Source organism: Oncorhynchus clarkii, chromosome 9 (genome assembly GCF_045791955.1).
Source record: "Oncorhynchus clarkii lewisi isolate Uvic-CL-2024 chromosome 9, UVic_Ocla_1.0, whole genome shotgun sequence".
In the NCBI taxonomy this organism is placed as follows: Eukaryota; Metazoa; Chordata; class Actinopteri; order Salmoniformes; family Salmonidae; genus Oncorhynchus; species Oncorhynchus clarkii.
Genome location: NC_092155.1, coordinates 64,516,609 through 64,542,680, shown reverse-complemented (window position 1 = coordinate 64,542,680; position 26,072 = coordinate 64,516,609). Strand labels below are relative to the sequence as shown.

The 26,072-nt window shown below is 46.4% G+C and overlaps 1 protein-coding gene across 1 annotated transcript in view; it reads right to left on the bottom strand.

The window, feature by feature from the left end:
- Positions 1 to 26,072, bottom strand: part of LOC139416741 (arf-GAP with coiled-coil, ANK repeat and PH domain-containing protein 3-like) — a 92,453-nt gene that overhangs the window by 41,972 nt on the left and 24,409 nt on the right. Inside the window, exons 2-3 of the mRNA XM_071165776.1 lie at positions 8,139 to 8,196; positions 2,078 to 2,197 (exon numbers count right to left, since the gene is read on the bottom strand). Of these exons, the coding sequence (XP_071021877.1) occupies positions 2,078 to 2,197; positions 8,139 to 8,196 (178 nt within the window). The remainder of the gene's footprint in view (positions 1 to 2,077; positions 2,198 to 8,138; positions 8,197 to 26,072) is intronic.

Here is a 26,072-nt window from a genome sequence, read left to right as displayed (position 1 = left end):
ATTAATTTTATTTATGAAAGTAGCTAATTTACATACACAAATAGTCAAATTAAGTTTAAATTGGTCAATTTTACTGGTTGACACTAACATTTGTAGTAAAAAAGAGGATTGTTTCCCCCATATTGTACAACATTAAGAGAACAAAACTAAGGGAAACATCACTGGAGGCCAGGCTCTTTTATATTTGTACAATGAAAAATGACAAATAAGAGCATTATTGATCCTCAGAATTAGACATAAGGGTAAACCTATTGGGAAGCCAAGCACTAGCAGTCCTTAATGTTGGTGGACAATCAGCTCTTAGGGAGAAAGTACTGGAGACGCTGGTCTTGAAAGCCTGGCCAAGACGTACTGTAGTAAGTCCCCACTCCAGGCCTGATTCCTCCTCTGACACTGACTAATCCATTAGTAGAGTATTCAGGTTTACACACAGACTTACTCAGGCATGCGGTCAGAGAGCAGGAAAGCACCAACCACTCCCAAGACTAAGCATTAAGTAGAGAGCCCATGACATTCAACCAAATGTTTTATAAACTCAGCAAAAAAAGAAACGTCCCTTTTTCAGGACCCTGTTTTTCAAAGATAATTTGTAAAAATCCAAATAACTTCACATATCTTCATTGTAAAGGGTTTAAACACTGTTTCCCATGCCTGTTCAATGAACCATAAACAATTAATGAACATGCACCTGTGGAACGGTTGTTAAGACACTAACAGCTTACAGACGGTAGACAATTAAGGTCACAGTTATGAAAACTTAGGACACTAAAGAAGCCATTCTACTGTCTCTGGAAAAAACACCAAAAGAAAGATGCCCAGGGTCCCTGCTCATCTGCGTGAACATGCCTTAGGCATACTGCAGGGAGACATGAGGACTGCAGATGTGGCCAGGGCAATAAATTGCTATGTCCGTACTGTGATACGCCTAAGACAGCGCTACAAGGGGACAGGACGAACGGCTGATCGTCCTCACAGTGGCAGACCACGTGTAACAACACCTGCACAGGATCGGTACATCCGAACATCACACCTGCAGGACAGGTACAGGATGGCAACAACAACTGAGTTACACCAGGAACGCACAATCCCTCCATCAGTGCTCAGACTGTCCACAATAGGCTGAGAGAGGCTGGACTGAGGGCTTGTAGGCCTGTTGTAAGGCAGGTCCTCACCAGACATCACCGACAACAACGTCGCCTATGGGCACAAACCCACCGTCGCTGGACCAGACAGGACTGGCAAAAAGTGCTCTTCACTGACGAGTCGCAGTTTTGTCTCACTGGGTGTGGCGATCGGATTTGCGTTTATCGTCGAAGGAATGAGCGTTAGGAGGACATCCTCCTCCCTCATGTGGTGCCCTTCCTGCAGGCTCATCCTGACATGACCCTCCAGCATGACAATGCCACCAGCCATAATGCTCATTCTATGCGTGATTTCCTACAAGACAGGAATGTCAGTGTTCTGCCATGGCCAGCGAAGAGCCTCAATCCCATTGAGCACGTCTGGGACCTGTTGGATCGGAGGGTGAGGGCTAGGGCCATTCCCCCCAGAAATGTCCGGGAACTTGCAGGTGCCTCGGTGGAAGAGCGGGGTAACATCTCACAGCAAGAACTGGTACATCGAGTGCAGTCCGTGAGGGGGAGATGCACTGTAGTACTTAATGCAGCTGGTGGCCACACCAGATACTGACTGTCACTTTTGATTTTGACCCCCCCTTTGTTACTGGGACACATTATTCAATTTCTGTAGTCACATGTCTGTGGAACTTGTTCAGTTTATGTCTCAGTTGTTGAATCTTGTTATGATCATACAAATATTTACACGTTACATTTTCTGAAAATAAACGCAGTTGACAGTGAGTTTCTTTGTTTGCTGAGTTTAGTAGTATGTACATAGGGAGACAAGTTATGTGATGAGCCTTAAATATCCAGAAAACATAGATGTACTGTTATGTGTAGTATGTGATAGATATTCAGTCAGTGTGTACAATAACAAGGTTATGAGGCTGTAACCTAAACAATAGATGAGTGTTGAATAGACTTGAAATTGGACTATTCTGGATCCAACTGAACCTCACCGAGATCATCTCATCCTTCTTGCATTGTTGGGACAGGTCCCGGATTCCATTCACAAAGAGTTTGTTGGCACTGACATACGCCTTCCCTGCCTCGATCATCCCACTGCATAGCTTCACCAGCTAGGGGAGGAGAGAAGAGAGAGAAAGACAGAGAGAATGAGTGAGTGTGTGGGGGTAAGTAGAGGAAAGTAGGGTCTGTATACAGAACATCAAATTATATATCTCGCTACATACAAGTCGATTCCATTCTTAAATACTGTGTACAGTAGAGGGACTTTCTCTGGCTTGTAAATGGACTGGTGAGATAAAAACCTTGAATGGGCCGTCCATGTGATTATATCACTGAGATGCTCTTGCAGCATACCATATTTTTCCCACAGCAAATACCTGCATCATATTCCCACCTAACCCTTTTCTGCATTTAAAAACATGCTCACCACACTTGGTGATTACGTCCTACGGTTGGCATGTTGGTTTTAGCCCCCTCCATGATCATACTGTATCACCCACGGTAATGTGTGGTGTGGTGGAGAACATTCTCACATGTTAACCTGTGACATAAGAATGCAACTAAACACGCATGTCACTACTGAGGGGGAAATGTGGTCCAGGACTGGGGAATTAAAACCAGAGTGTTTAACTGTGAAGACTTGTTGGTTATAACCACAAAGATACATCTATCAACTGATGTATCTACTCTATGGTTTAGCATAGGCCAGGATCTACTGTAACTGTCCAAATACTCTTCCAATCCACACACTGACGAATACACAGAAAGATCACAAGTCACATTACTACACTGAACAAAAATATAAACGCAACATGCAACAATTTCAAAGATTTACAGTTCATATGAGGAAATCAGTCAATTTACATAAATAAATGATGCCCTAATCTATGGATTTCACATGACTGGGAATACAGATATGCATCTGTTGGTCACAGATAGGGTAAAAAAAAACAGTCAGTCTCTGGTATTGTCACACCCTGATCCGTTTCACCTGTCCTTGTGCTTGTCGTCGCCCATCTTCCCCATTATCCCCTGGGTATTTATACCTGTGTTTTCTGTCTGTCTGTGCCAGTTCGTCTTGTTTGCCAAGTCAACCAGCAGTTTTCTCTCAGCTCCTGTTTTTTTCCCCCAGTCTCTCTTTTTCCTCGTCCTCCTGGTTTTGACCCTTGCCTGTCCTGACTCTGAGCCCGCCTGCCTGACCACTCTGCCTGCCCCTGACCTCGAGCCTGCCTGACGCCCTGTACCGTTTTGGACTCTGCCCTGGCTATGAACTCTTGCCGGTCCCCGACCTGCCTTTTGTCTATCCGTTGGATTCTAATATATAGCAGAGCTCAAACCATCTGCCTCCTGTGTCTGCGTCTGGGTCTCGCCTTATGTCGTTATAGGTATGGATCTGATCACGGTATCTCTGTGATCAGATTGCCATCGATAAAATGCAATTGTGTTCATTGTCCGTAGCTTATGCCTGCCCATACCATAACCCCACCGCCACCATGGGGCACTCTGTTCACAATGATGACATCAGCAAGCTGCTCGCCCACACGACGCCATACACGCCATCTGCCCGGTACAGTTGAAACTGGGAGTCATCCGTGAAGAGCACACTTCTCCAGCGTGCCAGTAGCTATCGAAGGTGAGCATTTGCCAACTAAAGTCAGTTATGATGCTGAACTGCTGTCAGGTCAAGACCCTGGTAGGATGTTGAGGATGCAGATGAGCTTCCCCAAGATGGTTTCTGACCGTTTGTGCAGATACTATTGGGTTGTGCAAACCCACAGTTTCATCAGCTGTCCGGGTGGCTGGTCTCAGACGATCCCGCAGGTAAAGAAGCTGGATGTGGAGGGCACGTGTAGTTACACGTGGTCTGAGGTTGTGAGGCCGGTTGGACGTACTGCCAAATTCTCTAAAACGACATTGGTAAAGAAATGAATGTTCAATTCTCTGGCAACGGCTGTCACGCCCTGACCTGAGATATCTCTGTTTTCTTTATCTTTTGGTTAGGTCAGGGTGTGACTAGGGTGGGTATGCTAGTTTTTGTATTGGGTTTTTGTATTGTCTAGGGTTTTTGTGTGTCTAGAGTTTTGTAGGTCTAGGGGTTTTTGTATATCTATGTTGGCCTTATATGGTTCCCAATCAGAGACAGCTGTTTATCGTTGTCTCTGATTGGGGATCACATTTAGGTAGCCATTTCCATTTGGTGTTTGTGGGATCTTGTTCTATGTTTAGTTGCCTGTCTGCACTATTCATATAGCTTCACGTTTAGTTTGTGTTTGTTTGTTTGAGTTTCAGTTTTATTAAAAACATGTGGAGCTCTACTCACGCTGCGCCTTGGTCTCATCTTTATAACGAACGTCCCACCACAAACGGACCAAGCAGCGTGGCCAGGAGGAGCAGACATCATGGACATGGGACGAGATTTTGGATGGTAAAGGATCCTGGACGTGGGAAGAAAATTATGACTGGAAAGGATTGCCTACCATGGAAGCAGGTGGAGATAGCGCAGGAGGAACGACGACGATACGAGGGGACACAGCTAGCACAGAAGCCCGAGAGGCAGCTCCCAAATTTGTTTGGGGGGGAGGCACACAGGGAGATTGGCTGAGTCAGGTTGGAGACCTGAGCCAACTCCTCGTGCTTACCGTGGGGAGCGTGTGACTTGTCAGACACCGTGTTACGCAGTGATGCGCACAATGTCTCCAGTTCGTATTCATAGCCCGGTGCGCTCTATTCCAGCTCCTCACATTGGCCAGGCTAGAATGGGCATCCAGCCAGAACGGATGGTGCCGGCTCAGCGCTCCTGGTCTCCAGTACACCTCCTTGGACCAGGATATCCTGCGCCGGCTCTGCGTACTGTGTTTCCGGTGCGTCTTCACAGCCCAGTGCGTCCTGTGCCAGCGCCTGCATTTGCAGGGCGAAAATAAACATCCAGCCAGGATGGATTGTGCCAGCTCTACGCTGCAGACCTCCAGTGCGCATCCACAGTCCAGTACGTCCTGTGCCTGCTCCCCGCACTCGCGCTGTGCGTGTCTTCAGCACGGTGCCACCTGTACCGGTCCCACGCACCAGTCCTCTAGTGCGCCTCCACAGTCCAGTACGTCCTGTGCCTCTTCCCCGCACTCGCCCTGAGGTGCATGTCTTCAGCCCGGTGCCACCTGTACCGGTCCCACGCACCAGGCCTCCAGTGTGCTTCCACAGTCCAGTACGTCCTGTGCCTGCTCCCTGCACTCGCCCTGAGGTGTGTGTCTTCAGCCCGGTGCCACCTGTACCGGTCCCACGCACCATACCTCCTGTGCGCCACCACAGTCCAGAGCTTCAGGCGACAGTTCCCAGTCCAGAGCTTCCGGCGACGGTCCCCAGTCCGGGGTCTCCGGCGACGGTTCCCAGTCCGGGGCCTCCGGCGACGGTTCCCAGTCCGGGGCCTCCGGCGATGATCCACGGTCCGGATATACAAAGGCGGAGCGATCAGTGTAAGGAGGGGGGGCTGCGTCCAGAACCGGAGCCGCCACCGAGGGTAGATGCCCACCCGGACCCTCCCCTATAGGTTCAGGTTTGCGGCCGGGAACAGTGTGTGCAAATACAAATGAATTACTTAAAAATGATACAATGTGATTTTCTGGATTTTTGTTTTAGATTCCTTCTCTCACAGTTGAAGTGTACCTATGATAAAAATTACAGACCTCTACATGCTTTGTAAGTAGGAAAACCTGCAAAATCGTCAGTGTATCAAATACTTGTCACACTGTTTAACTGCTGACAACTGAACTTTTGACATGTAGCCTAATATATGGTTCACTACAATGTTTGTTGTTTCTTTCTACATTCGCAAGACATTGAATCAACGCCAGCCTCTCTCACTCTCACCCTGCTCGAGATACTCTTCTCAAGAAAAGTGCCATTTCCTAACAGCTGCTAGCCAGATTCAACTCAGGGCTAGCCAACCAACCCTATCCTCTCATGTTAATCACTCAAAGCCCTGTAGAACTGGGAGTGAACTGGACATGGGCTGCCAGTGTTTTCTGTTGAGAGGAGAGTCCTACCACAGGACTAGTGGTTTGACAGTTGGGTTCATGTTGGTGTACAGTAATGCCCTTCTTCTGTGTATTGTGGCAATACACTAGTGGTTTGACAGTCATGTTGGTGTACGGTAATACCCTTTGTATTGTGATAGTACACTAGTGGTTTGGGCTTCTGGTGAGAGTTAACATTGTTGAGGCAAATTCAAACCCATATGAGTAACTTGGATATAACACTTGATATATGGTTCTCATGTATGTTTATTACTCAACAGTTAATACCAGAAGATGTAAGCTACAGTATGTATGAACTATATGCTAACCACTATATCATGACACCTGACGAGCCAAATAGCCTTTTACCCTCACATACTGTCAAACAGAAACATTATGCACTTTTCACTGTCCTTGCTCATTTGGAGCCCACTGCAGGATACCAACAGTGATGTTAGTGAAGCAGCAGACTAACCTCCCCGACACATAATTCAAGGTCAAACAGAACAGATGGACTCGTGACATCATGAGCATTAACACAAAGCATCAGGCTCCCTCGTTTAGAGGATAACCCAAAGCATCAGGCTCCCTCATTTAGAGAATTACCCAAAGCATCAGGCTCCCTCGTTTAGAGAATTACCCAAAGCATCAGGCTCCCTCGTTTAGAGAATAACCCAAAGCATCAGGCTCCCTCGTTTAGAGAATAACCCAAAGCATCAGGCTCCCTCATTAGAGAATTACCCAAAGCATCAGGCTCCCTCGTTTAGAGAATAACCCAAAGCATCAGGCTCCCTCATTAGAGAATTACCCAAAGCATCAGGCTCCCTCGTTTAGAGAATAACCCAAAGCATTAGGCTCCCTCATTAGAGAATAACCCAAAGCATCAGGCTCCCTCGTTTAGAGAATTACCCAAAGCATCAGGCTCCCTCGTTTAGAGAATAACCCAAAGCATCAGGCTCCCTCGTTTAGAGAATAACCCAAAGCATCAGGCTCCCTCGTTTAGAGAATAACCCAAAGCATCAGGCTCCCTCATTAGAGAATTACCCAAAGCATCAGGCTCCCTCGTTTAGAGAATAACCCAAAGCATCAGGCTCCCTCATTAGAGAATTACCCAAAGCATCAGGCTCCCTCGTTTAGAGAATAACCCAAAGCATTAGGCTCCCTCATTAGAGAATAACCCAAAGCATCAGGCTCCCTCGTTTAGAGAATTACCCAAAGCATCAGGCTCCCTCGTTTAGAGAATAACCCAAAGCATCAGGCTCCCTCGTTTAGAGAATAACCCAAAGCATCAGGCTCCCTCGTTTAGAGAATAACCCAAAGCATCATGCTCCCTCGTTAGAGGGTAACCCAGTGCTTTGAAAGCCAGTCTAATGCATTCTAATGCTGTCAGTCCTCTTCCCTTTCCCCCCCGCCCCGCGACGTCACGTTTAGTCCACACAAACCTGAGCTGCTGAAACATTAAGCAAGTAATCTGAGTGAGATTATGCTTTCCTTTTTAGTTGCACCCAGTACTCATTGGTTTAACAAAGACAAATTTACAACAAGCACACAGTGTTATACTGATGGGCGAAAATGTACAATAGTAGGATTCTCCAACTTGTCTAATGGTCCTACTCAGATTGTCTAGATTGGAGGGCTGCATGCCACTTTGTTAATCAGTGTGTGTGTGTAAACTGGGCACTCTAGGCAGTAGTGTAGCAGGTTAAGAGGTTTTAGCTACTATCACCATCATCCTTTAATCCTACCATATACAGTCCTGTATGTCTCTAATCTCATTTCATTAACAGTGCAGTAGGAGATGGGATGTACTGTAAATTAAAAATAACTTAAATATGCTGCAATGGATGTATCACATGCTTTCTATCAAAATATAACCTATGAGCACAGTCTGATATACCACGGCTGTCAACCAATCAGCATTCAGGGTTCGAACCAGCCAGTTTATAATATGGCTTATACTACAGGGATAATAGGTATGTAGGATATCTGAAAAGGCTTCCTGTGGATTGCTAAAAAGATAAGAGATATTAAAAATATTTCTTACCTTGTCTAGTTTAGCTTCAATCTCTACCACCTCCGTCTCCACTTCATCAATGTTTGCCCTGCAAGATAAAAAACAGGACTTCATTAGTACAGTAACATTGTATGTATCGTCATTTTTTTAGCTATATACACACACACCACATATTTCCCATGTCCTTGGAAAGAGTGGGGGGGTTACATAAATCTTAGGCTGGCAGTGAGGTTCTTGGATCCGAACACAGACATGTTCAAGCCGAGACATACAGGCTGGTTTGGGAGTACTCTGGGGAGTGTTAACTGGCTAAATGAACAAAAGATGCTGGCTGGGAACAATTTAACTCAGACATGAGAGTGACTGGATGTTCTGTAGAGCTGTGGTACAGTCGCACCCCAAAAACCCCTCATCTAGTCACCGCCACCACCACACCCTAGAGCATATGGGAACCTCTGCCATGCTGTGAAGGAGTGCCCTATCCTAGCCACAGCCCACTCCTAGCCCACACCACTGTTTATACATGCTTCAGCTGTGGGTGTACACTGGGGCAGCTTCCTCAGATGGCTTGGAGACCACATCACAGGGTGAGATGACTGATATAGGGAGGGATCGGGGAGGAGGGCTGTAATGTAATCATAACAGCTCAGTGAAACAGATCTACAGTATATCTGCTACTTTCTCACTGTCTGCCCTGTGGGACTGGGAAGGTTTTTACTTGACTGGAGTCAGTCAGTGTAAATCAGAAAACACATCATAGCTTCTTCTTCCCTCTTAGCTCTCTGTGTATGTATCTCCATATTAGCAGCGAGCAGCATTAAGCCCCTTGCACGTTTTCCATTAGAACAAGAGGAGATAGAGAGAGCACTGCAGCTCTCTGTGATGAAAGTAACTGTGTCATATATCGGCCATGAGTCGCTGCCAGGCCTGCTCCATCTCTCTCCCTTTCTTCCCGTCTTTCTCTCTCCCTCTTCTCACCCCATCTTTTTTTCCCTATCCTCTCTCCCTCCTCCTCGTCTCCCTCCTCCTCCTTCTCCACCTAGATTAGGCTGGTTGGCTGACTCAGGCTACAGCATGCAAGTCTCAAGGCTCAGGGGGAAATACTGTAGGACGCCAAGTGCTCTTGTCTTCCTCTCTGCTCCTACAGCCATGTGCTCTCGTCTGCCATGGTCTTTCTCTCTGCTCCTACAGCCACGTGCTCTTGTCTGCCACGGTCTTCCTCTCTGCTCCTACAACCACGTGCTCTTGTCTGCCACGGTCTTCCTCTCTGCCCCCACAGCCAGAGTCTTTACTGTCACTACTGTATGCCCATTCAACTGGACCATGTATGAATCCTCCAAACAGGGAATATTGGAAGAAGTTAATAGATTCCAACCATATTGCCTAATCAATACCAAACAGTCCTTCCTAATCAATACCATATGTCTGTGTTTTTATAACCTACAGTAAACCAGTGTTTCCCAACTCCGGTCGTCGAGTACTCCCAAAAGTACACATTTTTGTTGCAACCCCTGACAAAAATATGTAATGTTGGGGGTACTGGAAGACCTGAGTAGGGGACGGATTCCCCTGTTAACTTCTTGATGCACCCATCCCGTTACCGGGATCATTTTCGTCAACAATCCACCTGGCGTGTCAGATTTCAAAAAAGCTTTTTGCCGAAAGCATACCAAGCGTTTATGTAAGGACATCTCTCTCAGCAGACAAAACATTACAAACAGCTAGCAGCCAAGTAGAAAAGCAATAAAATGAATCGCTTACCTTTGATGATCTTCAGATGTTTGCACTCGCGAGACTCCCAGTTACACAATAAATGTTTATTTTGTTCCATATAGATTATTTTTATATTCAGAATAGCTCCATTTGGTTGGCGCGTTATGTTCAGAAATCCACAGGCTCGAGCGGTCACGACCAGGCAGACAAAATTTCCAAATAGTATCCGTAAAGTTTGTAGAAACATATCAAACCTTTTTTATAATCAATCCTCAGGTTGTTTTTACAATATATAATCGATAATATTTCAACCGGGACTGTAGCTTCTTCAATAGGAGAGAGAGAGAAAATGTCTGCTCCAAGTGTTACGCATGCAAAACGCTGCTGGCACCCAGCCATCCAATGACGCGATGTGATCTTTCTCGCAAATTTTTCAAAATAAAAGCCTGAAACTATGTCTAAAGACTGTTTACACCATGGGGAAGCCATAGGAAAAGGAATCTGGTTGATATCCCTTTAAATGGAGTGAAGGCAGGCAATGGAACAGAGAGCTTTCAGGAAAAACAGCACTTCCGGGTTGGATTTTCCTCAGGTTTTCGCCTGCAATATCAGTTATGTTATACTCACAGACAATATTTTGACAGTTTTGGAAACTTTAGAGTGTTTTCTATCCTAATCTGACAAGTATATGCATATTCTAGATACTAGGCCTGAAAAATAGGCAGTTTCATTTGGGTACGTTTTTCATCCAAACATCAAAATACTGCCCCCTACACTCAACAAGTTAATGACCTAAACTGATTCCCCTGTTAATGACCTAAACGGATTCCCCTTCGAGACGTGTAGGCTTACTGACCGCACCCACCAGTAATCCTACTGCAAGTAACTCATAATGTTGTCATAGCTGATGTCAGTTTTACATAGCCACGTTAATACATGATAACACCTGGGTCCCAGGCATCCTCAGCTCTGCTTTTGTGGAGCTATATTTTGCTCATGCCTCTGAGAGCATGACAGAGTTACTACCCTTGTAATGTCATGGTTCTTTTATGTGTCTGCAATGCGTGATGCTTAGACGGTGACCCATTTTTAAAAAAAAAGCATTTGCAGTTTATTCTCTTATTCTTTCTGAAGTTTCTTAAAGACTTGTTCTTCTTGTGACTGAGCATATGTATGGTAAACACTCTTCCTAGTTCCTACAGTATGCCTTTTTCTAATCAATAATATTGTTATTAAATAACTATTGTTATTGGCAATAAAGGACAACAGTGAAGCATAGACAAGCTAGGTTGGACAGGGCTTTAGTTCAAAAACGTCCTGTATCACAGGTGCAGCGCATTTCCCCTCCTGTCCATAGCAGAGAACTAGAGTGGACCACTGCAGGCAACACGTCTCTCCTCTGCAGTAGCCTAGCAGAGCTAACATGGAGTGGACCCCTGCAGGCAACACATCTCTCCTCTGCAGTAGCCTAGCAGAGCTAACATGGAGTGGACCCCTGCAGGCAACACGTCTCTCCTCTGCAGTAGCCTAGCAGAGCTAACATGGAGTGGACCCCTGCAGGCAACACGTCTCTCCTCTGCAGTAGCCTAGCAGAGCTAACATGGAGTGGACCCCTGCAGGCAACACGTCTCTCCTCTGCAGTAGCCTAGCAGAGCTAACATGGAGTGGACCCCTGCAGGGAACACGTCTCTCCTCTGCAGTAGCCTAGCAGAGCTAACATGGAGTGGACCCCTGCAGCTGTTAGCCTTCCAGATGTGTCTCTTTTGTGGTCGGGCTGGCTTGAGGGACAGCTGCTTCCCCTGGCCCCCAGGCCCTTCACGCCCATCGCCCCGTCTCACTGCACATGACTTCCATAATGGATGCGCACAGTGTCCCTAGGCGCGTCACCATGGTAACCATCCCCGAAGTGGGCCGCAGCAGTCACACTTCAGGGAGTGTGTAGGTTATATGACACAACATGGTGTTCCAGCCTCAACCACTTCCTGTGCTGAGTAGCCTTTAATCAATGGACCACTGCTGTTAGTAACTAATCAATACACCTTTACTGCCACTCAATAACAATAAACATGTCTATAGTTCTCTCACTCACACCACCAGGAAGTGCTATGTCCACCACATTGATGTATATGACTCAACACAGTGTTAAAGGTGTGTACTGATGTCTAGTGAAATATGAATGGAATAGGGCTGTCCCCGGCTAAAAATAATATTGGTTGACCGAGAGTCATCTGTTCTTTCCATCAACCGAGTGGTCTAAATTTTAAATGTGTACTTTTCCATATGTAGACACACACTATGTTTGAATAAAATCAACTATATGTAGGCTACTGAGCTTGTCTGATGCTTTAAGCACTGAGATTAAAAATGAAGACACACAAACTACTAAAGAGGGAGCCAGAGATCAATATTTAAAATGTTATTTAACAAGTCAGTTAAGAACAAATTCTTATTTACGATGATGGCCTACTCCGGCCGACGCTGGGCCAATTGTGCGCTACCGTATGGGACTCCCAATCACGGCCGGATGTGATACAGCCTGGAATCAAACCAGGGACTGTAGTGACGCCTCTTGCACTGAGATGCAGTGTCTTAGACCGCTGCGCCACTCGGGAGCCCAACCAGAAGAAAAAAACCTGTTCCTGATCCTTCACCTCCCGTTGCTACTGGCCTTCGTAAATTCTGCCGTTACACTCCTGAAGTTGCCAGGTAATACCATTTATAATAAGTCTTCATATCTCAAAATCAATGTCATGTGGCTAGTCAAAATTCTAAATGAAAATGATCCAAATCTGAAAGTAACTTCTATTGCCATTATGTAAAAATAGCCTACATAAAGCCCACAAATAAAAACATTACAGACCACAGGTAGAACATATCCCATGAATCCGATTGGCTACACATGGCCCGATGGCAAGGAACTGGAAACATTCTATCAACTATTGTATTAACTTGGTCAAACTTACAATGTTGCATCAAATATTCTGTCCCTCAGAGTCTGCAGTGCCAGTAAGCTCAGCTGTAGGCTGTTTTTTCTCAAGGGATAAGAAGTAATCAGGTAGGTCTATTTTATGATGTTTCCACCGGATCAGAGCATCACATTTTCCCCCCTTTCATGCTGAGTTATTATCGAAAAGTAGAGAGCTGGAAAGATTTTTCAAATATGCTACGTTGAGGAACTATTGTCATGCTCAATGAATGTAAAAACTCCGTAGTGATGGTGAGTTGAGACAATCAGAAATAGTATCAGATCACCAAATCAGATCACCAGATCGCAATGGATTAGTCCACTCAGACAGGCCTCCCTGATGGATTAGTCCACTCAGACAGGTCTCCGCAATTGATTAGTCCACTCAGACAGGCCTCCGCAATGGATTAGTCCACTCAGACAGGTCTCCGCAATGGATTAGTCCACTCAGACAGGCCTCCGCAATGGATTAGTCCTCTCAGACAGGTCTCCGCAATGGATTAGTCCTCTCAGACAGGTCTCCGCAATGGATTAGTCCACTCAGACAGGTCTCCGCAATGGATTAGTCCCCTCAGACAGGCCTCCGCAATGGATTAGTCCACTCAGATAGGCGTGAATCAGAGAGGTGGCTCGTGTTCCATAATTTTTTTATTTTATATATTTGCTACTGATTGACTAAAGAGATCTTGGTCGACCAACAGCCTATGGACCAAAAATCGACCATTTGACTAAAAGGAGTCAGCCCTAGAATGAAGTCACAACAGACATGAGTACAGCGCCAGCTAGTCACTAACATGTTTGGACAGATGGATTGTTGTGCTGGAGGTAATCGCTTGGCCTAGCAAGAATATGGGAGTGTTTTCTTTACATGGAACATTCTAGATCTGGAGGTGTGTGTGTGTGTGTGTGTGTGTGTGTGTGTGTGTGTGTGTGTGTGTGTGTGTGCAAAAAGACAAACATAGATAACACATATGAAGTTGGGCTGAGTAAGAGCTGCTGTTGACATACTGGCTGAGGTGATGCCAAATAACCTCTGTTTTTCCTTATTTCTTTCATGGGCCACTTCTCATCCCAACTGAATTCACATGACATCTGCCCTGGAGAGAGTTGAGGTTGTTGGCAGGAGTTGTATTAGATGTATTTAGCCTATATTTTTTATTTAACTAGGCAAGTCAGTTAAGAACAAGTTCTTATTTACAATGACGGCCTAGGAACAGTGGGTTAACTGCCTTGTTCAGGGGCAAAACTACAGATTTTTACCTTGTCAGCTCAGGGATTTGATCTAGCAACATTTTGGTTACTGGCCCAACACTCTAACCACAAGGCTACCTGCCACCCCAAAACACATATGTCTAAGCACACACCCATACACAGCCAAACTTCAAAATGTAGTCTTCAGCTCCATCGTTGTCATCAGTAAGCAGGCAGGGCCAGACTGACATGGACTTGATTGAGGAGAGGACTGACAGCTGACCCAGAGGCCCCTGAGAGTTGAGAGAGGCGGGGCCAGCTTTGCTTGGTGCAGAGCTGCCTGGTGGACTGGTACCTGGTGGCCTGAACTGCCCTGTGTGAGTAATGAGCTGGTGGGCTGCAGAGGAGAGACAGGACCAGGAATTGAGCTACTGACCCTGAACACTGATTGAACCACAGAGACACAACCAGACCAATCGCCAGCTGAGACGCACCTACCGGTAGCCAAACCCCCCCCAGCGTGGGACCAAATCAACCAGTGGACGATATCAAAACACCCCCAGACAGCCCAGCATACAAATGAGAGAGAACAGCTGCAAAACTGAACAGAGCATTAGCTTCAAGTGATCCTTTGTGATCACTGAACTGTTTGATATCAACCATGAGTGAGAACACTTTTATGCTGCCCACTGCCCAGTTTCTTTCATCTCAACTTCGATTAATGATTTATACAGTGGGCCCAGTAAGCCGTTCAATTACATTTTCCTTTGATATTTCTTAAAATTATAATTTAGATGGGGTAATATTAGGGTGACATTATCTGACGGGGGTGTCTACCGTCAGTCAGTAGGGAGGAGAGTGGTTTGAGGGGACAGAGGGGAGGAGCTGGGTGGGAGTTCCCTGATCTGTCTGAGAGGGCCCTATTGTGACAAAGGCACTTCCTGTTTGGGGTATGACAGCATTTTGTTGGTGTACTGATTGCTTTAGTTCTCTAATTGAGGTCCTTGTGTATGGCCAGCAGCATACCACTGCTGGCTTGCTTCTGAAGCTAATCAGGGTTGGTCCAGGGTGGGAGACCAGATGCTGCTGGAAGTGGTGTTGGAGGGCCAGTAGGAGGCACTCTTTCCTCTGGTCTAAAAACATATTGCAGTGATTGGGGGCACTACCCTTTGTAGGGTGCTGTCTTTTGGATGGGCTGTTTAACAGGTGTCCTGACTATCTGTGGTCACTAAAGATCCCATGGCACTTATTGTAAAAGTAGGGGTGTTAACCCTGGTGTCCTGGCTAAATTCCCAAGCTGTCCCTCATACTGTCACCTAATCATCCCCAGCTTCCAATTGGCTCATTCCTGTCCCCTGTAACTATTCCCCAGGTTGTAGCTGTAAATGGGAATGTGTTCTCAGTCAATGTACCTGGTAAAATAAATGGGTGATTGGTCTCTGAGAAGATTGCCTGGACTCTCCATTTGGCTCTGCTGAGCAGCAAGCATGCCCTATAAGTTGCATCCAGGGTTATTCTTAGCAAGCTGCTTGGGTCACACTTATTAGGCTAGGGTTAGTAGATAGTTAGTTGAAATGTTACTGATAGTTTGTAGAGCATTTACAGATGGACTATCCAAATCAAGTGTTACTGTTGTTTGTCTCCTAATACCCCATGCCCTGCCAAGACCTCCTCTGCTTAGCCACTGTGTGATGCAGGGTCAGACAGGTGCCCACAGCTATGCCCTTCTAAAACAAATACATTCTAACCTATTTTCAGAGCAGACAAAATAGTGGCCTTCCCCCCAACACGTGCTTCTTCAGTGTGTGTTTTCAATCTTCCAAACCCCTCATGTTGCGGAGCTCTCATTTCACTCTTGAAGCCTTATATTACTACCTCTTAAAGTCTGCACTGTTTTCTTTTCTGAGAGTGCTGTACTAAAATCCCACAGTAAAACATTGACTAGATGAGAGTGTACTGCTGCTGCTGCTCCATTTCCCTCAGACGTTCCTCAACACACATCTGCACTAATGGCCTCATAGACCCGACACATCTACACAGAAATAATTACTCATTTATGCTTCAATTACACACCACTGGGAGACAGAGCATGCTACTGTCATCTGGTGCATTAATTCCCCTTTCATGTTACACGTAGCCCAAGCCCTAACTGCAATTTTTAAATCACATGGCTGAGACGGCTTATGGTGTCTAAGAGGTCCGTCTCAACCCCCCCCACACACACACACACACACACACACACACACACACACACACACACACACACACACACACACACACACACACACACACACACACACACACACACACACACACACACACACACACACACACACACACACACACACGCCTTACTCCAACCCTTAGCCCACCAACTCATTGAGCAGTTTGAATGGAGAGAACTCCATGGTCTCCATTACACTAGTTCCTTCCTGGGGCTTAGCTGTCTGATTACACTGGCTGTCTAGTAGTTTTCAGGTTGGAAGCTAGACACACTGCTGAGATGGACAACAAGTTGGTCAATTGCTTAGCAAAATGTAGTCTGGCCAATGGGGGACAGGTAATCAGAAAATGAAATCGAAATCGAATAGCTAAATTGAGAAGGAAAAGTCTGCAACAAAATGGAGGTATAATTCTCATCCCCTTGGCTGAGAAAAGAGCATTAGGCCTCCGACAAAGTGTGACAGGATCAAGATAACAAAAGGATCAAGATAACAAAAGGATCTAATCTATTCCTTTACTTCCTGCCACGCTCACTGTGTTCCACCCAGGCAAAATGACAACCCTCAGCCAGCCAGTAAAGTGACGACAGCCTTTTCTGCTACCTGACCCTGCTCATCCTCAGCTATGAACACAGAACACATGCCAAATTCACCCCTCTACCCTCAGCTATGAACACAGAACACACGCCAAATTCACCCATCTACCCACAGCTATGAGACACAGAACACACGCCAAATTCACCACTCTACCCTCAGCTATGAGACACAGAACACACGCCCCATTCACCCCTCTACCCTCAGATAAGAGACACAGAACACACACCCCATTCACCACTCTACCCTCAGCTATGAGACACAGAAAACACGCCCCATTCAACCCCTCTACCCTCAGCTATGAGACAATGAACACACGCCCCATTCACCCCTCTAACTCAGCGATGAGTCACAGAGCACACGCCCCATTCACCCCTCTACCCTCAGCTAAGAGACACAGAACACACGCCCCATTCACCCCTCTACCCTCAGATAAAAGACACAGAACACACACCCCATTCACCACTCTACCCTCAGCTATGAGACACAGAACACACGCCCCATTCAACCCCTCTACCCTCAGCTATGAGACACAGAACACATGCCCCATTCACCCCTCTACCCTCAGCTAAGAGACACAGAACACACGCCGCATTCAGCTAAGAGACACAGAACACACGCCGCATTCAGCTAAGAGACACAGAACACACGCCCCATTCACCCCTTTACCCTCAGCTAAGAGACACAGAACACACGCCCCATTCACCCCTCTACCCTCAGTTATGAGACACAGAACACATGCCCCATTCACCCCTCTAACCTCAGCTGTGAGACACAGAACACACGCCCCATTCACCCCTCTACCCTCAGCTATGAGACACAGAACACATGCCCCATTCACCCCTCTACCCTCAGCTAAGAGACACAGAACACACGCCGCATTCAGCTAAGAGACACAGAACACACGCCCCATTCACCCCTCTACCCTCAGCTAAGAGACACAGAACACACGCCCCATTCACCCCTCTATCCTCAGTTATGATACACAGAACACACGCCCCATTCACCCATCTAACCTCAGCTAAGAGACACAGAACACACGCCCCATTCACCCCTCTAACTCAGCTGTGAGACACAGAACACACGCCCCATTCACCACTCAAACCTCAGCTATGAGACACAGAACACACGCCCCATTCACCCCTCTAACCTCAGCTGTGAGACACAGAACACACGCCCCATTCACCCCTCTACCCTCAGTTATGAGAGACAGAACACACGCCCCATTCACCCCTCTACCCTCAGCTATGAGACACAGAACACACGCCCCATTCACCCCTCTAACCTCAGCAGTGAGACACAGAACACACGCCCCATTCACCCCTCTACCCTCAGCTAAGAGACACAGAACACACGCCTCTACCCTCAGCTATGAGACACAAAACACACGCCCTATTCACCCCTCTACCCTCAGTTATGAGAGACAGAACACACGCCCCGTTCACCCCTCTACCCTCAGTTATGAGAGACAGAACACATGCCCCATTCACCCCTCTACCCTCAGCTGTGAGACACAGAACACACGCCCCATTCACCCCTCTACCCTCAGTTATGAGACACAGAACACACGCCCCATTCAGTTATGAGACACAGAACACACGCCCCATTCACCCATCTAACCTCAGCTAAGAGACACAGAACACCCGCCCCATTCACCCCTCTACCCTCAGCTATGAGATACAGAACACACGCCCCATTCACCCCTCTATCCTCAGCTATGAGATACAGATCACCCCTCTATCCTCAGCTATGAGACACAGAACACACGCCCCATTCACCCCTCTAACCTCAGCTGTGAGACACAGAACACACGCCTCATTCACCCCTCTACCCTCAGTTATGAGACACAGAACACACACCCCATTCACCCCTCTACCCTCAGCTAAGAGACACAGAACACATGCCCCATTCACCCCTCTACCCTCAGCTAAGAGACACAGAACACACGCCGCATTCAGCTAAGAGACACAGAACACACGCCCCATTCACCCCTCTACCCTCAGCTAAGAGACACAGAACACACGCCCCATTCACCCCTCTATCCTCAGTTATGATACACAGAACACACGCCCCATTCACCCATCTAACCTCAGCTAAGAGACACAGAACACACGCCCCATTCACCCCTCTAACTCAGCTGTGAGACACAGAACACACGCCCCATTCACCACTCAAACCTCAGCTATGAGACACAGAACACACGCCCCATTCACCCCTCTACCCTCAGTTATGAGAGACAGAACACACGCCCCATTCACCCCTCTACCCTCAGCTATGAGACACAGAACACACGCCCCATTCACCCCTCTAACCTCAGCAGTGAGACACAGAACACACGCCCCATTCACCCCTCTACCCTCAGCTAAGAGACACAGAACACACGCCTCTACCCTCAGCTATGAGACACAAAACACACGCCCTATTCACCCCTCTACCCTCAGTTATGAGAGACAGAACACACGCCCCGTTCACCCCTCTACCCTCAGTTATGAGAGACAGAACACATGCCCCATTCACCCCTCTACCCTTAGCTGTGAGACACAGAACACACGCCCATTTCACCCCTCTACCCTCAGTTATGAGACACAGAACACACGCCCCATTCAGTTATGAGACACAGAACACACGCCCCATTCACCCATCTAACCTCAGCTAAGAGACACAGAACACCCGCCCCATTCACCCCTCTACCCTCAGCTATGAGATACAGAACACACGCCCCATTCACCCCTCTATCCTCAGCTATGAGATACAGATCACCCCTCTATCCTCAGCTATGAGACACAGAACACACGCCCCATTCACCCCTCTAACCTCAGCTGTGAGACACAGAACACACGCCTCATTCACCCCTCTACCCTCAGTTATGAGACACAGAACACACACCCCATTCACCCCTCTACCCTCAGCTAAGAGACACAAAACACGCCCCATTCACCCCTCTACCCTCAGCTATGAGACACAGAACACACACCCCATTCACCCCTCTACTCTCAGCTATGAGAGACAGAATGTTGAAACCCTACAAGAGTATCAACTATCTGTTTAAAACCCAATACAACCCTGCAATAAAACCCAATACAGCACTGCAAGAAAACCCAATACAGCACTGCAATAAAACCCAATACAGCACTGCAATAAAACCCAATACAGCACTGCAATAAAACCCAATACAACCCTGCAATAAAACCCAATACAACCCTGCAATAAAACCCAATACAACCCTGCAATAAAACCCAATACAACCCTGCTATAAAACCCAATACAACCCTGCAATAAAACCCAATACAACCCTGCAATAAAACCCAATACAACCCTGCTATAAAACCCAATACAACCCTGCAATAAAACCCAATACAACCCTGCTATAAAACCCAATACAACCCTGCTATAAAACCCAATACAACCCTGCAATAAAACCCAATACAACCCTGCTATAAAACCCAATACAACCCTGCTATAAAACCCAATACAGCACTGCAATAAAACCCAATACAACCCTGCAATAAAACCCAATACAACCCTGCAATAAAACCCAATACAACCCTGCAATAAAACCCAATACTGCACTGCAATAAAACCCAATACAACCCGATACAACCCTGCAATAAAACCCAATACAACCCTGCAATAAAACCCAATACAACCCTGCAATAAAACCCAATACAACCCTGCAATAAAACCCAATACGGCACTGCAATAAAACCCAATACAACCCTGCAATAAAACCCAATACAACCCTGCAATAAAACCCAATACAACCCTGCAATAAAACCCAATACAGCACTGCAATAAAACCCAATACAGCACTGCAATAAAACCCAATACAACCCTGCTATAAAACCCAATACAACCCTGCAATAAAACCCAATACAACCCTGCTATAAAACCCAATACAACCCTGCTATAAAACCCAATACAACCCTGCTATAAAACCCAATACAACCCTGCTATAAAACCCAATACAACCCTGCAATAAAACCCAATACAACCCTGCTATAAAACCCAATACAACCCTGCAATAAAACCCAATACAACCCTGCTATAAAACCCAATACAACCCTGCAATAAAACCCAATACAACCCTGCAATAAAACCCAATACAACCCTGCAATAAAACCCAATACAACCCTGCAATAAAACCCAATACAGCCCTGCTATAAAACCCAATACAACCCTGCTATAAAACCCAATACAACCCTGCAATAAAACCCAATACAACCCTGCAATAAAACCCAATACAACCCTGCTATAAAACCCAATACGGCACTGCAATAAAACCCAATACAACCCTGCAATAAAACCCAATACAACCCTGCAATAAAACCCAATACAACCCTGCAATAAAACCCAATACAACCCTGCAATAAAACCCAATACAACCCTGCAATAAAACCCAATACAACCCTGCTATAAAACCCAATACAACCCTGCAATAAAACCCAATACAACCCTGCAATAAAACCCAATACAACCCTGCAATAAAACCAAATACAACCCTGCAATAAAACCCAATACAACCCTGCAATAAAACCCAATACAACCCTGCAATAAAACCCAATACAGCCCTGCTATAAAACCCAATACAACCCTGCTATAAAACCCAATACAACCCTGCTATAAAACCCAATACAACCCTGCAATAAAACCCAATACAACCCTGCAATAAAACCCAATACAACCCTGCTATAAAACCCAATACGGCACTGCAATAAAACCCAATACAACCCTGCAATAAAACCCAATACGGCACTGCAATAAAACCCAATACAACCCTGCAATAAAACCCAATACAACCCTGCAATAAAACCCAATACAACCCTGCAATAAAACCCAATACAACCCTGCAATAAAACCCAATACAACCCTGCAATAAAACCCAATACAACCCTGCAATAAAACCCAATACAACCCTGCTATAAAACCCAATACAACCCTGCAATAAAACCCAATACAACCCTGCAATAAAACATGTTTGGATCTCTTGGTCAGAGTGCATCATATGAGAGCAGATTCCATAAGACTGAGAAATGACGCTCAGTTTGAGTCCACACAAACAATATACTCCGTCCCACATTCTACAATTGGAACTGAGTCGGTGGATTAATCGAATGGCCGGGAGACAAGCAGCACAGTCATCCTCTACCAACAGCGTCTGATCTCCCTGTCTTCCACTGCAGAGGGAAGAGAGGACACTAGGCCAGGCATGCCACCAAAGTTGCCATGCCCAGTCGGCAATCTATGGCCAGTGTGCCTAGCTAGCACAGATGCCTGGGCAGGATTTGGCAGTTGGCACACCTATCGAGACTGACAGATTAGAGCCAGCAAGCAGTCTACCAAACCTGAATGTTAAGTGTGAAACCAACACAGCATGTGTTGTATTTCCCCCACACAGACTCCCCATAGCCATGCACTGGGATGTGTAGCTTATTTGCAGACCAGCTGAGCTCACTTTGGCCTGACAGAGAAGCTCTAAACAGTGATATCTCATCTCTTCTCTGGAACTGGAATTAGAAGTGGTCTGGTTGGCTAAGGGCAAGTCCTTTCCTCAACCTCCCTAATCCAGAATGTTGTCTGGATTGAGATGGACGGCTGGAGGAAAGAGGATGAGGAGTGTAGAGACGGGGGTTTGTTTTCTTAGCTCTTATGTTTCCTCGCCTGACTGCACACTGACCTCTCCTAAATCAACAGGGGTTTACTGTAGATATCATGGCTACCACTCCACTGGGCAGAACGCTGGCTGGCCTGAGTCTGACTGAGACAACCAACCCTCCTTCCTGCCGAGGATGAACTTCTGACCGTGTTCCTTCTGCACCTTCTCCTCTCCCATCACTGCTACGCACCTGGCATCAGCCTAGCGTTACCTCTCCCATACCCATGTAGCCTGGCATCAGCCCAGAATTACCTCTCCCCATACCCATGTAGCCTGGCATCAGCCCAGCATTACCTCTCCCATACCCATGTAGCCTGACATCAGCCCAGCGTTACCTCTCCCATACCCATGTAGCCTGGCATCAGCCCAGCGTTACCTCTCCCATACCCATGTAGCCTGGCATCAGCCCAGCATTACCTCTCCCATACCCATGTAGCCTGGCATCAGCCTAGCATTACCTCTCCCATACCCATGTAGCCTGGCATCAGCCCAGCGTTACCTCTCCCATACCCATGTAGCCTGGCATCAGCCCAGCGTTACCTCTCCCATACCCATGTAGCCTGGCATCAGCCCAGCGTTACCTCTCCCATACCCATGTAGCCTGGCATCAGCCCAGCGTTACCTCTCCCATGCCCATGTAACCTGGCATCAGCCCAGCGTTACCTCTCCCATACCCATGTAGCCTGGCATCAGCCCAGCGTTACCTCTCCCATACCCATGTAGCCTGGCATCAGCCCAGCGTTACCTCTCCCATACCCATGTAGCCTGGCACGGCCGGTTATGATACAGCCGGCCCAGGGTGTCTGTAGTGAACCTCAAGCACTGAGATATGCCACTCAGGAGCCCTGGCTGACAAACAGAAAATATACAGCATTTGACACTGTTCACACTGGCAAAAGCAATAGTCAAGAAAGTCTGATATTATTGAGTGAAATTTAAAGGGTGACAGAGAGGACACAGGGTATAGGCTAGCACTGTCCTGTAAGGATTTAGCACTGTCCTGTAAGGATTTAGCACTGTCCTGTAAGGATTTAGCACGGTCCTGTAAGGATTTAGCACGGTCCTATAAGGATTTAGCACTGTCCTGTTGGATAAGAAGCTGTGAATCTGTTGGAACCACCTCCTGTTTCCCCCCTTTTTTAAACCATAACAAGGTTCTCCGGATGCCATTAGCCAGAAAACTGTTATACAGTAACACATGGAACTCTGCAGCACCACATGGAACCCTAGGTATCTTGCTGAGCCTTGAACAACATGTGCCGTGTACATACTTTCTGTTCTTCCCTGGGAGAAAGAGAGACGTTAACTCTGGCAGCGATCAGCAACAACCAACATTTCACAGGCAGCCAGGCAGTCCCAGAGCTGGAGCTGAGGAGATATTTTTTCATTTAATCTGACCACATGCATCCCATCTTCTCAATATGCCCATAGAGAGAATGGAGACATTCTTCAGCTGAGACATTCAAACCAAATAAGCCACCTCTGGCCCATGAGAATGCTGTTCTGTTCCTAGCCTTACTGCCATACTGCTGCCTGGTCATTGTTCATATATATGAAAATCTAAGAACAGTGACGTTTAAGCCAAACCTTAAACAAAAAAACAACTACAAGCGTTGAGTTCAGCTTTGAACCAGCGTGTAGGATGGCTATGCCGTTTGCATCAACAGTAAATTCTCAATGCAGAGAGGTCTTTAAATCAATATTCTAAGCACCCAGAGCCAATTCGAGACTACCAAATCAACCCAGTGACTTCTGCTTGGCATGGGGATGTACTTCAGAAAATACAGTGACAGGTGACTCCTCATTAACTCTCCAGGCTCCTGATTGCCCTTTTCACGCAGTCCATTACCCTGTGAAGCATCTGTGTCTGAGGTCTTGACATGGCTATCACTGGAGGAATGTTCTACCTCCCACCTCTAAAGCAACACTTTCGTACTTGAGGGTAAAAGCTGCTATCGAAGCACCTCCGAGCTAAAATGTTTCACTCAGTCTGAAAGCGGCGGTGACAGATTGCATTCCTGTGTCAGAAGTTGCACATCTAAAATGGCAACTTCTTTTCAGCTGGGAAATGTAAGCAACTAACATATTATCAATGCACAACGCAAGTTATCAATTAGCATGAATTGATAACAATAACTATCAATGACACACCAATCAATGAACTCCTACATTAATATTGAGAAACTACAGCTAATAAATCCCTGGCACTTAATTGTGTAATTAGTCACAGTGTCACTGTTGCTGTGACCCGGGTGTGAACCTGAGAGGGTGTCCTGACCCCAGGGGAGAGAGCAGCTGCCCCTGGCCTGCCTGATCACACGGAGGGCTCAGATTACACAAACCTTCATGAGATGGATTGGCTAGGTGACTGGGGCTAGGCTGCCAAAGACCACAGAGCCATCCTGTATGTTTCCACACACCCACTGAGCATGTCCGAGAGACAGAGCACTGTTGTTATGAGCGGCAACAGTGCAGGGAGGCTACAGTTCCCTCTCTTTTCAGAATGTCCGTCTGACGTCCTGGTCCAGCACAAGACTGCAGACACAAGCCTTTGTTCAGAGAGGGAACATAATCACAATTTTTATGAAGATTCATTGTAGTACATCAAATGAAAGCACTGAATTGTCAATGATATCATAAAACTCCATCTTGTCAAAGAATGTCAAAGTATGTCAAAGAAATAGGAAGAGAGTCAGAAAAAAAGGCTGATCCTTTTCACTGACATCAAAAGATTGAGCTTGAGCTTTACACAGGGGCTCTTTACACAGGGGCTCTTTACACAGGGGCTCTTTACACAGGGGCTTTTTACACAGGGGCTCTTTACACAGGGGCTCTTTACACAGGGGCTCTTTACACAGGGGCTCTTTACACAGGGGCTCTTTACACAGGGGCACTTTACACAGGGGCTCTTTACACAGGGGCTCTTTACACAGGGGCTCTTTACACAGGGGCTCTTTACACAGGGGCTCTTTACACAGGGGCTCTTTACACAGGGGCTCTTTACACAGGGGCTCTTTACACAGAGGCTCTTTACACAGAGGCTCTTTACACAGAGGCTCTTTACACAGGGGCTCTTTACACAGGGGCTCTTTACACAGGGGCTACTGCTTTTTCTGACATTGTCAAGTCATTCGTTCTCCTATTAGAGATTTTGTGATGCCTGAATAACGTAATTAACATCATGGCTAACTTTAACCTAGCTGAGGGCACTGTAAGCCATACAAATAGGCAAAACGTCTGGATCATCTAATTTTAGCAACCGGTCAGACAGAGAAAATGTCTGACAGACAGATTTATGGGTCAAATGACCTGTGCAGTTACAGCAGTAACACAGTACCAAGCATTAACATTGAATGATTGATGCAGTGCTACAATAATCTGTCAAACACTATAATTATACTGAAATATTGTTTAAAATCTCAACCGAAATGTCCCATGCCTGACCTCCATTTTTTAATGAAAATGCTCTTATGAAAAGACAACGTTTTGTTCTCTTATCCAAGCTGAATCTCTGAGAATGTGCTTTCCGTGTCAGCCTTTTCTGCTAATATTTCAAAGCTGTAACTTGGGGACAGCTTTCAAGCAGATGTCTGTATAATACTGCTTTCATTCGGCACTTGGGAGAA